This window comes from Oryctolagus cuniculus, chromosome 6, assembly GCF_964237555.1.
Source record: "Oryctolagus cuniculus chromosome 6, mOryCun1.1, whole genome shotgun sequence".
In the NCBI taxonomy this organism is placed as follows: Eukaryota; Metazoa; Chordata; class Mammalia; order Lagomorpha; family Leporidae; genus Oryctolagus; species Oryctolagus cuniculus.
In genome coordinates, this window is record NC_091437.1 from 92,792,492 (window position 1) to 92,808,248 (window position 15,757).

The 15,757-nt window shown below is 39.3% G+C and overlaps 1 protein-coding gene across 38 annotated transcripts in view; it reads left to right on the forward strand.

Moving 5' to 3' along the window:
• Window positions 1–15,757, forward strand: part of CSPP1 (centrosome and spindle pole associated protein 1) — a 144,216-nt gene that overhangs the window by 108,154 nt on the left and 20,305 nt on the right. For all 38 annotated transcript variants that reach the window (XR_011389120.1, XR_011389122.1, XR_011389123.1 and 35 more), the window contains 7 exons: window positions 1,344–1,448; window positions 3,588–3,654; window positions 4,214–4,328; window positions 7,809–7,948; window positions 10,900–11,040; window positions 13,328–13,362; window positions 15,547–15,610. Coding sequence is in view for 32 of the 38 variants with exons in the window: in XM_008255605.4 (XP_008253827.2) it covers window positions 1,344–1,448; window positions 3,588–3,654; window positions 4,214–4,328; window positions 7,809–7,948; window positions 10,900–11,040; window positions 13,328–13,362; window positions 15,547–15,610 (667 nt within the window). In the remaining 6 variants the exon portion in view is untranslated. The remainder of the gene's footprint in view (window positions 1–1,343; window positions 1,449–3,587; window positions 3,655–4,213; window positions 4,329–7,808; window positions 7,949–10,899; window positions 11,041–13,327; window positions 13,363–15,546; window positions 15,611–15,757) is intronic.

The window sequence follows — 15,757 nt, forward strand, 5'->3', positions numbered from 1 at the left end:
TAATCATTTGTTTTATAAAGATCTAAAACAAAGTTTGACGAACTATATTTGCAGCAATACTGATACACACAGGCATTTCTTTTTTTTGATTTTTTTTTTTAATTTTAACTCCCACTTATAAGGGAGAGCTTGCAGTATTTGTCTTTCTGTGTCTAATATTTCACTCAACATGATGTCTTCTAGTTGCATCCATTTTTATGTAAATAGTAGAATTTCATTCTTTTTTAGTAGATGAACTACACTGCATTTGTGTGTGTACTTTTTATTTATCCATTCAGCTGATGGTAGACTGGGTTGATTCCATATCCTGGCTGTTGTGAAAAGTACAGCTATAAACATGGTGATGCAGGTATCTCTTTGATGCACTGTGTTCATGTCTTTTGGATATATACCCAGTAGTGGGATTGCTGGATCACATGACAAGTCTCTATCTAATTTTTTAAGAAATCTCCTTACTGTCTTTGACAGCAGCTGCACTAGTTTACATTCCCACCAATAATGTTTAAGAGTTCCCCTTCCACCACATCCTCGGTAGCAAATAAATAAAACAAATATTTGGAAATATTTGTTAAGAGTTATAGAATTTAATATATGTTATAGTTTAGTTGTAAAATACCATAAAGTTATAAATTGGCTTTTTACTATTTAGTGCATTTTGCCCTCCATCCTGATATTAATCTTGCTAGCTGTCAGATTTTCTAATTTATATATGCCTGATGCATTTTTTGTCTACTCTTTAATTTTACCTTTGTGTCACCATGTTTTGTCTTTTATTCATGTATATTTATTTAAATTGTTGAATTTTTAATCCTGTTTTCACAGTTATCTTTTGCTTAGGGATATCTGAATCCACTTGTGTTTATCATAATCAATATCTGTGACTAATTGAATTTCTGTGTTATTTGAGAAAGAGAATAAGTGACCTCCCATTCACTGACTTACTCCCCAAATACCTGCAATGGCCACAGGACTGAAACTGGGTGCCTAGAACCCAGTCTCGGTCTCTCAAGTGGGTGGCAGGAATATAATTACTTGAGATGTCACTGCTGCCTCACAGTCTGTTGGCAGGAGGCTGGAATCAAAGGCCAGTGCTGGGAGTCAAGCCCAGGCACTATATCTGTTTTGGGTTGCAGACTTCCTAACTGGCATCTTAACTGCAACACTATGTGCCTCTATTTTTTTTTCTTTTTTTTCATAAAGAATGTTTTATTAAATAAAAGCAGTAACAATATGAACTTCTTCAATATTCTTATTAAGTGTTAAGGATATGTATATGTTAGGGATATGTTAGAAATATGTATATATTAGGGATATGTATATATATTTCTTTTTCAATTTTGCAGCACTTGAGGCAGCCTTCTCCTGTGGTTCCTGCTCTTCAGCACAAAATTGCAAGCAAACTTCAAAGACCTCCTTCAGTTGACAGCATCATAAGTTCCTTTATTCATGTATATATCCTTTTTGTTTTGTTAATCTTATCTTAATTAATTCCGGTTGGGGGGCACCAATTGAAATTTTATTCTCATATTTCAATAGGTTAAGATTTTTTTTTTTTTTTTTTTTTTTGACAGGCAGAGTGGACAGTGAGAGAGAGAGACAGAGAGAAAGGTCTTCCTTTGCCGTTGGTTCACCCTCCAATGGCCGCTGCGGCCGGCGCGCTGCGGCCGGCGCACCGCGCTGATCCGATGGCAGGAGCCAGGAGCCAGGTGCTTTTCCTGGTTTCCCATGGGGTGCAGGGCCCAAGCACCTGGGCCATCCTCCACTGCACTCCCTGGCCACAGCAGAGGGCTGGCCTGGAAGAGGGGCAACCGGGACAGAATCCGGCGCCCCGACCGGGACTAGAACCCGGTGTGCCGGCGCCGCTAGGCGGAGGATTAGCCTAGTGAGCCGCGGCGCCGGCTCTGTTGCTTTAATTGTAACTAATAGTACTTGATGCCCAAAGTTTGACAAACCGTAATTTAGCAAATTGTATTTTCCTTTCTTTGGTAATGTATATTATAGTTAGCTTTAGTTATGCTCATGAAGTCCCTTATCCTTTAGAATAAGCAGTCAAGAAATTAGGGAATCTCTTCCAGAGCAAGAATGAGTAGGAATTAGCCAGAAAGAGAACAGGACTAGGAATTTGCAGAACATCCAGAGGCAGGGAAGACAGTAAGAGCCTATGACATGCATGCAAAAATCGTCTGTCCTTGGTACAGGCCTGCTGATGCCAAGGTGGCAGGGGAGGTGAAGGTCAGAACATACAGGGGATGTTGTAAGGGTTGCTAAAAGCTTTGACTTCATTCCATAGGTTGGTGGATTCCAGATACACTAATTACCTGAGAAATACCTAGAGAAATATTTATGAAAAACATCTTCCTGAATCCCATCCTCTGAGATTCTGGTGATTAGGCCTTTGGTCGATAATGCATGGAGATTCACTGTAGTGCTTTGGTTGGAGAATGATATGGCCACTTTTGTCCCATATAATGTTTTCTGTGGCGGTGGTGTGGAGATATATTTGGAATGTGAGGCAATACTGTAGTAAATGTGAAGACAATGTATTATACTATTGCAGAAGCCCAGATGTTTGGGGACTTAAAGATAACACCAGGAATTGAGAAAGGCTGTAGCTTCATGAAATAATTAAGAGGCAATACTAGTGGAATTTTCAACTCAGTGTGAGGTAGCTAAGAGTGATTACTTTGAGCATTCTGGTAAGGGTTCTATAGGGTACGAGGTTGAAAATATGAGATGTGGCTGAGGGAGGAGTTGGGGATTGGATTTGTAGTTTTGGAAGTTATTAGCATGTTGGTGCTTATCTTTACTCATAAATTTAAGGCTTTAAGCCTATCAAAGTACAACAGTTGTGTAGAGGGAGAAGTAAAAAGGGCCAAGGATATAACACTAGGGAATTGCCAACAGTTGGGAAGCAGGGAAAGGAATAGGGACACAGACGGTGAGAGAGTGGCGATGATATTAGTTCCTATTGGCCAAATGAAATAGCTTCAGATGCCCATGGAACATGTCACCTAGGGATCACTTTGTGATTTTGGTGAGGGCGGTGTTGCTGCAGTGATGAGGTATAGGAATAAAGACAGTAGCTGTGTCAAGCAATGAGTGAGAATAAGGAAATAGCCATCAGATGTATGCATTTACTATTCTTAAACTTGCCTATGAAGGGAAGAGAAAGAAGGGAGAGTAGATGGTAAGAAAGTGGAAGAAGAGAGAGGTTTTTACCCAGTTTAAGAGAAAGGTGCTTGGAGAGAGGAAGAGGTTGGAAAAAAGAAGTGCTGGAGGAGGTGGGAGTTGCTTACAGATGAAGGGATTACATTTGGAGGTAGGGCAAGGGCCCTTCCATTGCAGTGAGAAGACAGAATCACTCTCTCTCTCTCTTTTTCTCTCTTTCTCCCCCCCGCATATATATATAGATAGATAGATAGATAGATAGATAGATAGATAGATAGATAGTTAGTTGTGGGTAAGTGTTATAGGTAGGATAGTGTGGAGTTTGGTTTCCTTTACATATAGGTGCTTAAAACATTGACTCATTTCATGTTGAGTAGGGAAAATGTCCTGAACATATGTCTGTCATTACTGTTAAACAGGAAAGTTCTGTGTCCAGGCCACAGTCTCCTCCAGTACCTGCCAGGAAAAATCAGCTCCGTGCAGAAGGTAGTTACCTATTAAGCCTGCGATCTAGAAAGTATTTTTTAAAAACTTTGAATTGTAAATAATCATAGATTCACAGACAGTTGCAAAAACAGTATTACTAGAGAGAATTGCTTTCTCTTCTTCCCCTTAACCTCCACCACTGGTAACACCTTACATAGTATGGTATGACAACCAGGAAGTTGATACTGGTGTGTCCTAAAGACCTTGTTCAGATTTCACCAGTTTCTGCCTGCATTTCTGTGTTTGGATTTCTGTACATTTTTATCATGTATAGTTTGCAAAGTACCGAAGTGTCCCATCACCACAAAGGAATTCCCTTGTGCTGCCCCTTTGTAGCTGTATTCCTCCCAAGAACAGCTTAACTTTTGAAATTCCTGTACTATCACAAGTGTGTGGCTCTTACTGATGTTCATAAGTATGATCCGTATTTATGTGTATGTATAAAACATAAAAAATGCCTTTCATAAAATTTTCTCTGAGCTTTATGATAAATCAGGCTATGTTTTAGTATTTAATCTTTTGATCTTATACTTTTTTATTTATCAATGGGAATTTGAAGAAGAGAGAAAAAATGTAATTATGGAATTATCAGAAATGAGAAAACAGCTTCGTAGTGAAGAGAGGCGTCTACAAGGGCAGCTACTACACATGGATGATGATGAAATTCATATAAGGCAAGTTTAGAATTCTATTTGTTTTTTTTGTATATTTTCACCCAGTTTTTCCCTATTTGCCAGGGTTCGTTTGTCATAGATAAAAGTTGGCATTAAAATATTACCATTATGGGGCCATCTCCATGGTGCACTAGGTTAATCCTCTGCCTGCGTCGCCGGCATCCCATATGGGTGCCGGTTCTGGTCCTGTTTGCTCCTCTTCCAGTCCAGCTCTCTGTTGTGGCCTGGGATAGCAGTGGAGGATGGCCCAAGTGCTTGGGCCCCTGCGCCCTCATGGGAGACCCAGAGGAGGCTCCTGGCTTCTGATCAGTGCAGTTCTGACCATTGTGGCCATTTGGGGAGTGAGCCAACGGAGGGAGGACCTTTCTTTCTGTCTATCTCACTGTCTGTGTCTCTGCCTGTCAAATAAATAAATAAAAAAATCTTAAAAAATATTACTATTAATTAAATTTCAAAATTTTGGATTTTTCATGTTTTCCCATTAATCCTCTTGCCGTCTCACAGTGGGGTACATTTAGTTGTCATCTATCTGGTCTGGGACAGTTTCTCAGGTTTTCTCTTATTCATGACTGTGGAAGTCTGTGGCCCCAATTTGGATTTGTCTGATGTCTTCTGATGTCAAGGTTAAGGGTTTTTCTAAAATGGCAGAGTGCTCTTTGCACATCACATCATATCAGGGAGACACACTGTGACATCCCTGGTGATGTTAACCTTCATTTGCTTATCTTTGGTAATGTTTGCTAGATTTCTCCACTGTAAAGTTTCGTAACTTTAGACCACTCACCAAAGTGAGCAGAGGGGTTGAATTAAGTAATATAGAGGGACTACCTACATATATTACTTAAAATTCTTCCATAAGAAAAATTTTTTTCTTCTATTCAATTATTTATATTTCTGTTGTCTCATATATCCTGTACTTTGGGTTATAATACAATATTCAATTATTTTATTTCTTAAATTGTTCTGGATTTGGCCTTTGGGAACTCTTTTAGGTTGACTCCTTCATATTTTTGACATATCCCCATCCTTTTGTTTTTTGATAACTACCTCACTTTCTGGTAGTATAATATGTACCAGGATCATATTGAATTTTCCTTGCCCCAGCTGTGGTATTAGCTGTCTCTTCAAGGAGTCAGGGTTGCTTTTAGAGAATGGTATTTAGAGGGGGCCGGCGCTGTGGTGCAGTGGGTTAATGCCCTGGCCTGAAGCGCTGTCATCCCATATGGGCGCCAGTTCGAGACCTTGCTGCTCCACTTCTGATCCAGCCTTCTGCTATGGCCTGGGAAAGCAGTAGAAGATGGCCCAAATCCTTGGGCCCCTGCACCAGCATGGGAGCCTCTCTCTCTCTCGGCCTCTCCTCTCTGTGTAACTCTTTCAAATAAATAAATCTTTAAAAAAGAGAGAGAGAGAATGGTATTTAGAAACCACATTCTGGGAGCTGAGTATATTTGTTACTGGGTATTGTTTTTTGAAAGTCCTCTTACTGAAGAACAGGACTGGCTAATTTATGTATGTATACTAAGTTGTGTAAATAAACCAATCTGGCACTCTTTCTGCATCTATCTTTTTGTATACATATTAAGTACGTACTGGTGTCTCTTGACTAATCCAGCACATGGAAGATTTTAATGTAGCTAGGTAAATATAATGTAAATGTAAATTTAATGTAACTAGGTAAATTAAAATTTACCTAGTTATATTTTGCTTAGATGTTCGTTTCATGTTCTGAATGCTTTTCATTTTCCAAACATTCATATTTAATTCAGTATAATAGATTATTGATATTTTATTCATATTGATTCATAAACTGAGACTATGGTATCTTTTGGAAAATCACTATGATTTGAAAAAGAGAAACCAGGTAGCCTGTCAATTTTTTTTTCTTTTTTAAAGATTTATTTTATTTGAAAGGTAGAGTTACAGAGAGCCAGGAGAGGGAGAGGGAGATATCTTCATCTTGCTGGTTCACATCCCAAATGGCTGCAATGGCCAGAGCAGATTCAGGCCAAATCTAGGAGTCAGGAACTCCATCTGGGTCTTCCACATGGGTGGCAGGGACAATTATCTGCTGCCTTCCCAGGTACATTAGCAGGGAGCTGGATTGGAAATGCAGCAATCAAGATTGCAGTTGCCACTCTGATATGGGATGCTAGTATCACAAGCAGTGACTTAATCTGTTGTAACACAATGCCAGTCCCAGAAAACTCCTTTATTAAGTCACCTGTCAGGGCTGGCGCTATGGCGCACTAGGTTAATCCTCTAGCTGCGGCGCCAGCATTCCATATGGATGCTGGTTCTAGTCCCAGCTGCTCCTCTTCCAGCCAGCTCTCTGCTGTGGCCTTGGATAGCAGTGGAAGATGGCCCAAGTGTTTGGGCCCCTGTACCTGCATGGGAGACCAGGATGAGACTCCTGGCTCCTGGCTTCAGATCAGCGCAGCTCTGGCCGTTGCAACCATTCGGAGAGTGAACCAATGGAAGGAAGACGTTTCTCTCTGTCTCTACCTCTCACTGTCTATAACTCTACCTGTCAAATAAAAAAAAGAAAGTCACCTGTCTACTATGTTAATTTCCTAGGTACTACAGGAATCAGTTGATTAGATATCAAGTACTCTGAAAGCCTCTTTTTTAAAAAAAAAAATATTATTTGAAAGGCAGAGAGAGAATTCCTTCTGCTGGTTCACTCCCTAAATGGCCTCACTGGCTGAGCTGAGCCGATCCAAAGCCAGGAGCCGGAAGCTTGTTCTAAATCTCCCACATGGGTGAAGGGGCCCAAGGACTTGGGTCATCTTCTACTGCTTTCCCAGACCATAAGCAGAGAGCTAGATTGGAAGTGGAGCAGCTGGTATTTGAACTGGCGCCCATATGGGATGCCGGCACTGCAGGCAGCTGCTGTACCTTTATATCCACATTGCCGGCCCCTTGAAACCCTTTTGTAAAAATAGTGTTGGGGACTCTGGATAATACCCATTATGTTGAGCAGCATTGTGAGACAATATTTATATGTGTGATTTCTTATTTTAGGTTGAGAAGGAGGTAACATTTATTGATTACCTGATACATATCAACTACTGTGCTGGGTACTTTACAGTATATAATTGGTCTTTATTCTCAGGCTCGCAAGACTATAAGGGATAGAGACTTTGTATTTTATTGATAATTAAATCAAGATCAAACTGCTAACAGGTAGCAACTAATCTTTGAATCTCAGTGTCTCTGATCTCAAAGACTGATCATCTTACCACATTTTAGGTAAAGGTGAATCATTTTACTCTGCTAATAAAGACTTTGCATGTAATCATTATGAAAGATTACATTAACTTTATAAACACTACTTTTAATATGAAGGATTGAAATAACTGCTAGAATAACTATTATATACTGTGGTAAAAAATGTCAAATTCCTTTTACAGTGAATTAAATGTAAACTCAATGTTTTCTTCCTACAAAGTGCATTTATCATGATTTGTCATTTATCTACAGGAAAAGAGAAAGGAATCCCATGGATATATTTGACATGGCTAGACATCGATTGCAAGCTCCTGTTAGAAGACAGTCACCTAAATGCTTAGATGTCACTACTTTGCAGAATATTCATGATTTTAATGAGCTGAAAGATAGAGGTGTGTAGTGGATCATGTACAAAGAGTCATTTGTACCTTTTCTGAAGTAAAATTTCATTTATGATGTATATTTTAAATTCAATAAATTAAACTTCAGTATATTCTAGTTCTTCAGTTTAGCGGGCCAGCTAAATATTTTCTTTTGGAATGCATATAGCTGCAAAAGCTCATGGTTGAAGAGTTCACAGAGACTAGCATGAAGTATGGAACTTGGCATTAACTGAGGAATGATAGGAGAAGTTGAGCTTATGAAAAAGACTGACAGAAACCAGAAAGACTGGAGGAAAAGTAGGCGAATGTTGGATCCTGAAAGTTGAGGGAAGAGAGTGAGTGTAATATGGAGAAGTGATTGCTTGAAATGGATCTTGAAAAATGTCATTTGGATTAGAAGTGCTGGTGACCTCCACTTTATTTTTTTTAGCAGATTCATTCATTTATTTATTTGAAAGGCAGAGTTACAGAGAGAGGCAGAGGCAGAGGCAGAAAGAGAGATCTTCCATCTGTGGGTTCACTCCCCAAATGACCGTAACAGCCAGGGCTGAACTGGGCCAGGCCTAAGTAAGGAGCCATGAGCTTCATCTGGGTCTCCCATGTAGGTGCTGGGGGCCAAGGATTTGAGCCATCTTCCACTTTCCCAGGCACATTAATAGCAGAAGTGGAGCAGCAGGGCCAGCGCTGCGGTGCAGCGGGGTTAATGCCCTGGCCTGAAGTGCCGGCATCTCATATGGGTGCCGGTTCTAGTCCCGGCTGCTCCTCTTCCGATCCAGCTCTCTGCTGTGGCCTGGGATAGCAGTAGAAGATGGCCCAAGTCTTTGGACCCCTGCACCCATGTGGGAGTCTTAGAAGAAGCTCCTGGCTCCTGGCTTCAGATCGGCACAGCTCTGGCTGTTGTGGCCGTCTGGGGAGTGAACTAGCTGATGGAAGACCTCTCTCTCTGTCTCTGCCTCTCTCTGTCTCTGCCTCTCTCTGTAACTCTTTCAAATAAATAAAAATAAATCTTAAAAAAAAAAAGTGGAGCCGCTGGGACTAGAAACGGTGCCCATGTGGGATACCATCTCTGCGGGTGGCAGCTTAATTTACTACACTGCAACGCTGGCCCTCAGCTCAATTTTTTAAGTGGACTGATGGGATAAGAAGCCAGTTAGCTTTGGAATGTGGATTGATAGGCAATATTTTAGAGGCAGTGGACATAAGACTACCTTTGGAAGAAGTGTTTGCTGGGAAGAAGAGAGGGCTCAGTTGCTGAGGAACTAATGTAAAGAGCTTTTGCAGGGAAGGTTTAGGATACAGGAGAGGAAGGAATGATCATTGAAGGGAGCAGGGTGTGGAGCAGGCGAGAGGACATCTAAAGGATCTGAGGGCTGAGAGTAGAGAGGAGATTCCTGAGGCTTCTTAGAGGGAGTGGGAGAGAAAGCTTAGTAGAAAAATGTGTTGTATGTGATTCTCCTTTAGGAGTTGAGGAGGCAGATTTGATTATTGGATGTGTGGTCATATGACGTAGGCTAGATAAACTACAATTTAAACTTCCATTTAAAAATAACACCTACTTATTATAGGAAATTCTAAAGAAAGAGAACAGGGAAAACCATTAACATTTTGCATGTTCTCTACTGTTCTTTCTGAGCATGTTTAAAAAAAAAGCAAAATAAGATTTAATTATTATTTATCTCTTTTTTCACTTAGTATCATCACATATACTGAAGTTTTTTTGTTTTTGTTTTTGTTTTTTTTTGTCATTTATTGATTACTTAATACCTAGTCATTATATTAAGCCAGTTTGGTCTCAGTGGAAACTATTTTCTACTATAAACTAAGATGTTATTTTTTTATCCTCATTTTCTCAGGTGTGTACATGTTTCCTAGAGGCAACATACCATGAATAATTTCATTTCTCTGGAGCTCATAAAATGTGTGCTTATGTATTCTCATGTTTTAAAAATGCTAATTTGATTTCCAGTATTTCACATATATTGATGTGTGTATGTGTAAGCTCTTTGAAGTCTTCAGTTTTTAAGAATGAAAGAGTCTTGAGAGCTAAAAAGTTTACATCGTAGAATTGAGCCATTCATTTCCCTGTTTCTACATCTTTTGGAGGCTTTCCATTAGCCTATGACTTGGTTGTTGGTATTGTTTTTTACAGAGAAGAAACAGTCTGGAAATGGTGAAGCCAAAGTTCCAATCCAAGTCTGTGTGTAGAGCCTCTTCTGTTAACTGTGTTCCTAACCAATTTCTTCATTGTTCAAGGTGTTCCCCATTTTCACTGTGGCATTCTTGGGATAATTTCTGATAATCAAATTTTTCATATGTATATATGTATGTATATACATGATTATTACTTTAAATTGTGTACCAGCAATCTATTTAGTAGCTAAAATAGGAATAATACTTTCATGGCTTACTTTAAAAATAAGTATTTAATATTTTTATTCAGATCAACTGATAGTCATGAAATTATGGCAGAGGTAAATTCTGAAACCATCATTTTCTTCAATAATGAATCCTTCCTAAAGTTCCAGCCTGTCTACATTTACCTTGTTTTCTGAATGATACTCATGAGGGCTAAAACACTAATAACATCATTTCAAATAGAGTAACATTTTTTCATTTTTCAGTATATTTTAGGGATCAGCTGATTACAGTGTCTCATGACTTGTGTAATAGCCATGTGACTAACCATGATGTGTGTCCTAGGTGGCATCTTGAGCAAGTGGGGAAGATAGGGAAGGAGAGTTCATCCACAAGCTACTATTTGTTCTGGTGATTTCCTTAGAGTGTGGATAAGTTTATGAAAAGGAATTTACTAAGAATATTAATTTTGTATTCTTTAGTTCTATAGATATTTTAGTGTCCTTTTTCTTTGGTAATGTTGTGCTGTTTATATCATTACACCTGGTAGTTTTATAAAATCTCATTTGAAAATAAGGTTTAACTTAATGTATTTTTTGCACCAGATTCAGAAACACGAGTTGACCTGAAATTTATGTATCCTGATCCTCCAAGAGATCATCACACCTTAGAGATTCAGCAGCAAGCCCTGCTACGAGAGCAGCAGAAGAGGCTGAATAGAATAAAAATGCAGGAATGTGCTGAGGGTGAGGGATAATCATTACTATTTCAAGTGATTACTAAAGATCTCATTTATTATTTATTTGAGAGGTAGAGTTACAGGGAGTGAGACGGAGAGATAGAAAGGCCTTCCATCCTCTGGTTTACTCTCTAAATGGCCTCAACAGCTGGAGTTGGGCCTATCCAAAGCCCAGAGCCAAGATCTTCTTATGGGTCTCCCACGTGGGTTCAGGGGCCCAATCACTTGGGCCATCTTCCACTGCTTTCCCAGGCCATAGCAGAGAGCTGGACCAGAAGAGGAACAACCGGGACTAGAACCAGTGCCCATATGGGATGCTGGTGCCGCAGGCAGAGGATTAGAGAGCACCCTCCCTCCTCTCAACTGACTGCTCCATGCTTATGTGTCCCTTTTGGCTGACAGTCCCAGGAAAAAACAAGTCCCAGAGTAGGTTCTGATTGGTTCAGCTGGGGTTGTATACTCTATAGCAAGAGAGATTTAGTACTTTATCCAGGCCTGGTGACATCTGCACCTGAAAGTGGGAATCAAAAGAAGAAATGCTAGTCAAAGACATTAGTGCCCCACGTGGAATTTCTCTGCTGTTTGGGGGTATATGTTTTAGTTTTGGTACCTCTGTGTACCATTACATAGGACAGTGACTGCAGTCTTTGAAGGCATTATCTCTTATGTACCACTAGATAGGGCAATGACTACATCTTGTTTCATCAACCAATCAGCAGATACTAAGTGCCTACTAGGGGTACAGGTACAGTTGGAGAATTCATTGTCTGAAACGCTTGGGACCAGAAGTGTTTCAGATAGGAACTTTTTCAGATTTTGGAATATTTCTGTAGATCCTATTGGTTGTGCATCCTTAATCCAAAAATCTAAACTTTTTGAGCACCAAAAGCTTTTGAGTTTTGGATGATCAGCCTATAATGACTTGGTTATGAATGAAATAGGCTACTACTGTCAAGGAGCTTATATTCTGTTGGAGAAGTTAGATGCTAAGTGAGTAGAAATGTGATGAATATTATAAATGAGAACGTGAGGGTCCCTTGGAAATGTGAACTGGGGCTAGTGGGCATTGAGGCAGAGTGGAGCTATGTGTCTTCAGACATGTGGATGGACCCCTTTGATACTGAGATGTACCACATGTCCCTCACATAGTATCTCACCAGCTTGGCTAACCTTCAGGCCGTTGAGTGTGACCATTGTGAAATGAATAATAAAAGCACAATATTGAGGTAACAAAAAATAAAGGGGTGGTCCTACCAGATTTTTTTTTTAGGAATATTTAAGATCCTACCTTGCTTGGCTGTCCTGGTTTGGAGAATTTAAAGAAGGTTTTTTTGACCTCATGAGGTGGCACCACAGGAGTAAGTAATGTAACACATAGGTCAAGTCTTTGATAAACATTTGTATAAGAAACATCTTCCATCCATCTAGTACTGGATTTATAGTAATAGCTTCATATGTCACCCTGTGACAGCAGAATAACCCAGGTTCTACACTTAGTGTAGGGAGATTATCATAAAAGAGAATTAAGTACATTTGTTAACACTTACACCCAGTTAGGTGGCAGTTTCTTCAGATGTTTAAAATGAGATGATCTTGTGGGAACTTGGCAACTTAGACTAATTAAGCCAAAGGTAGTCCCCAGGTAGATATAGGTGCATCTTGTCACTGAAGGAATCCACCCCTACATTAACTACCTTCAATATTTCCAGCAAATACTGTGATGATGTAATTCCTGAGAATGAAATATGGCTGTGCAGTATTTTGAGAAGGGATACAGGTTATCATTGACAGCCTGTTTATTCCCAGAGTCTGCATGTGAAAGGACAAGGTGCACTATTTAGAGGAACATGTAGGAAAGCTGTCAAATTGGAGATCCTTTGGGATACCTGATCCAGACACTTTGCCTCTGAAACCCTGCAGATGTCTAGGATTTAGCTTACATCACTTCTGTGTGAGGGAGCCATGCACTTAATTACATTCAATTTTCTATGCATCTTGTAGAAATATGACTGAAGTTGGAGAAGAACCTGGCATTAATCATTTCTTTCTTTCTGTAGGCATCTGTTTATGTTCACAGTGATTTCATTTGTTATATTCATTAATGTGAGTAGGAGAATTATCTAACTAGAGTGGATAAAGGGTTGTATTTCTTTTTATGAATAGTATCTTAAACATATTCTGAGGTGTGGTAGTTGAAAAGTAATTTCCAATAGAAAACTTATGATAAAAGATAAGCTCAAACTTATTAAACATTTTCTAATCTTTTAATTTCTTTCTGTTCTCATTGATTCCAGTTGACTTAGATGCCAGAGGAAGAAAGCATAGAATGGTAAGCAACCAGTTATACTTTTTCAGGTTAGTTTTTGGGAGATAAAAATTTTTAGGAATGTAAGTTTGTATTCCAAATTTTGAATTTTTCAGAAATGTTGAGTTAAAAAAGTTAAATCTTTTCTCATCAGTATGGTGGGTAACTAGAGAAATATTAGTGTATATGCATATAGAGATGACATATATATATATATATATATATATATATATATATATATATAGATCTATTTATATGAAAGGCAGTCATAGAGAAGCAGAGGCAGAGAGAGGGAGAGAGGAATATCTTCCATCCGCTGGTTCATTCCCCAAATGGCTGCAATCTGAAGCCATGAGCCAGAAGCTTCTTCAGGATTTCCCATATGTGTGCAGGGGCCTGCATTCCCAGGCACATTAGCAGGGAACTGGTATGCATATCCTTTTATAAGAGGAGTCTCATATTTAAAGGCTTGTTACTCTCTTGCCTGGGGTCACATAGCCAATAGGTAGTAAAATCTAGATTTGAACTGAGGCCAGACTTAAGGGCTCCTTCTTGTCACAGCCTGAGATGCCTTGGCCCCTGTTTAGGAAGATTGTGCAGATCAGTAGATTTCTCCATATCTGGTGGTCCTATTTTTTTAGGTAAAAGAGCAATTTAATCTTAAGTGGTTTAGGTTAAAATCCTGGATCAGTAACAGATTTTGCTGAGTAATAGTTGGGCATAAGCGCATCATCATGGTTGTTACAAGAAAGCTTGGACTTCTGATCTTTCTAAAACTGGAATATGTGGAGAAAACAGGGTGAAATTTGGCATGATTGTCAAGAAGATAAGGCTCGGGTAGACTTTGATGTCTTGTTTTAGTTATGTGAAGGACTGTGATGCAGAATGTGGGTAGTGTGTGACATGCTAAGCACACCTGGTTCAGACCATTTGGTTCAGCTGCTATGCCTATCATCACCATTATTAGCATGCTACAGAGCATACATAGAATCAATGAGTGGTACATTAAAAAGATTAAATTCAGTATATAGAACTCAGTCTAAGAAAACTTTGATAATGAAAGGTATGTGTGAATGGAATTTGCTGCCTTAAAAATGAACTGATAGGGGCTGATGTTGTAGCAGAGCAGGTTAAGCCTCCATCTATGACGCTGGCATACCATATGGGCTGCCAGTTCAAGACACTGCTGTTCCATTTGTTATCCAGCTCCATGCAAATATGCCTGGAAAAGCAGCAGAAGATGGTCTGAGTGCTTGGGCCCCTGCACCCATGTGGGAGACCTGGATGAAGCTCCAGGCTCCTGGCTTTGTCCTGGACCAGCCCTAGCCACTGCAGCCATTTGGGGAGTGAACCAGCAAATGGAAGATTTCTCTCTCTGTGTATCTGCTTTTCTCTCTGTAACTCTGCCTTTCAAATGATTAAAAAATAAATCTTAAAAAATAATTTAACTGACAGCTCTCCACCAGAGTGTTTAAAGCCCAGGGATCTTAGGAGGAGGTTCAGGGAAATATCACTGGATACCTTCAGGTTCCTTTTGATACTTAAGGAACGTGATGCTCTCTACTGAAAAATTCTCTATTTGTAAATTTAAGTTAACTCTCATTTGGTAGCTCATCATAGCAAGGTCAATGCTAGCATTATTTTCCCCCCTACTATATGCCCATTATATCTATGCTATGTGATCATGACATTTGCTGTAACACAGGACTCGCTATCTGAGGGCAGTCTATGGGATTATAGATTATGGTTTACTCCAGAGCAGACTCTCAGTTCATCTTTGTATCCTTAGTTTCTAGCATAGGAGAGATAATTGTACCATAAATATTTATTGAAAGAGTCAGTGAGTCTTGAGAGTGATTGAAAGATTTTTAATGTTTAGTTGGGTTCATTGTTTCTCATTAGCGGTAATGTGATCCTTTTCTTTGACTTAAATCACAAGGAGGCAGGAAGGAATGGAGGGAGTTAGGAAGTAAATGTCTTTGCTTTCCAGAATCTTTTGTCCTGGCAAGTCTTATGCTGCTCTGATGGGGATTCTATGTTAAGCCTTTCCAGTATTTCCCAGGTGTTGGAAGCAGTCAATGCTACCTCTCTCCTTGTCCTCTTGGTTTTGTGGGGGCATCATAGAAATGCATGCGGCCTTTTAGTACTAATTAGTTTTTCCACACAGGATTAATAAAAATAGGCATTAATACATGATATTTCTTTTAGTCCAGAGATGTCAGTAATGATCTCTTGAAAAATTCATTATTGGAATCTGATAGTGCCTTTATTGGTGAGTATATTTAATTTACTAATGCTGATGTTTAAATATGAAACATTTATTTTAACTGCCTTTTTCATATTGCAAAACCAGTGCTATTCTAAAAGTGGTTAAAAGGAATATTCTGTTTTACCATCTTAACATTCATCAAAAGTAGCT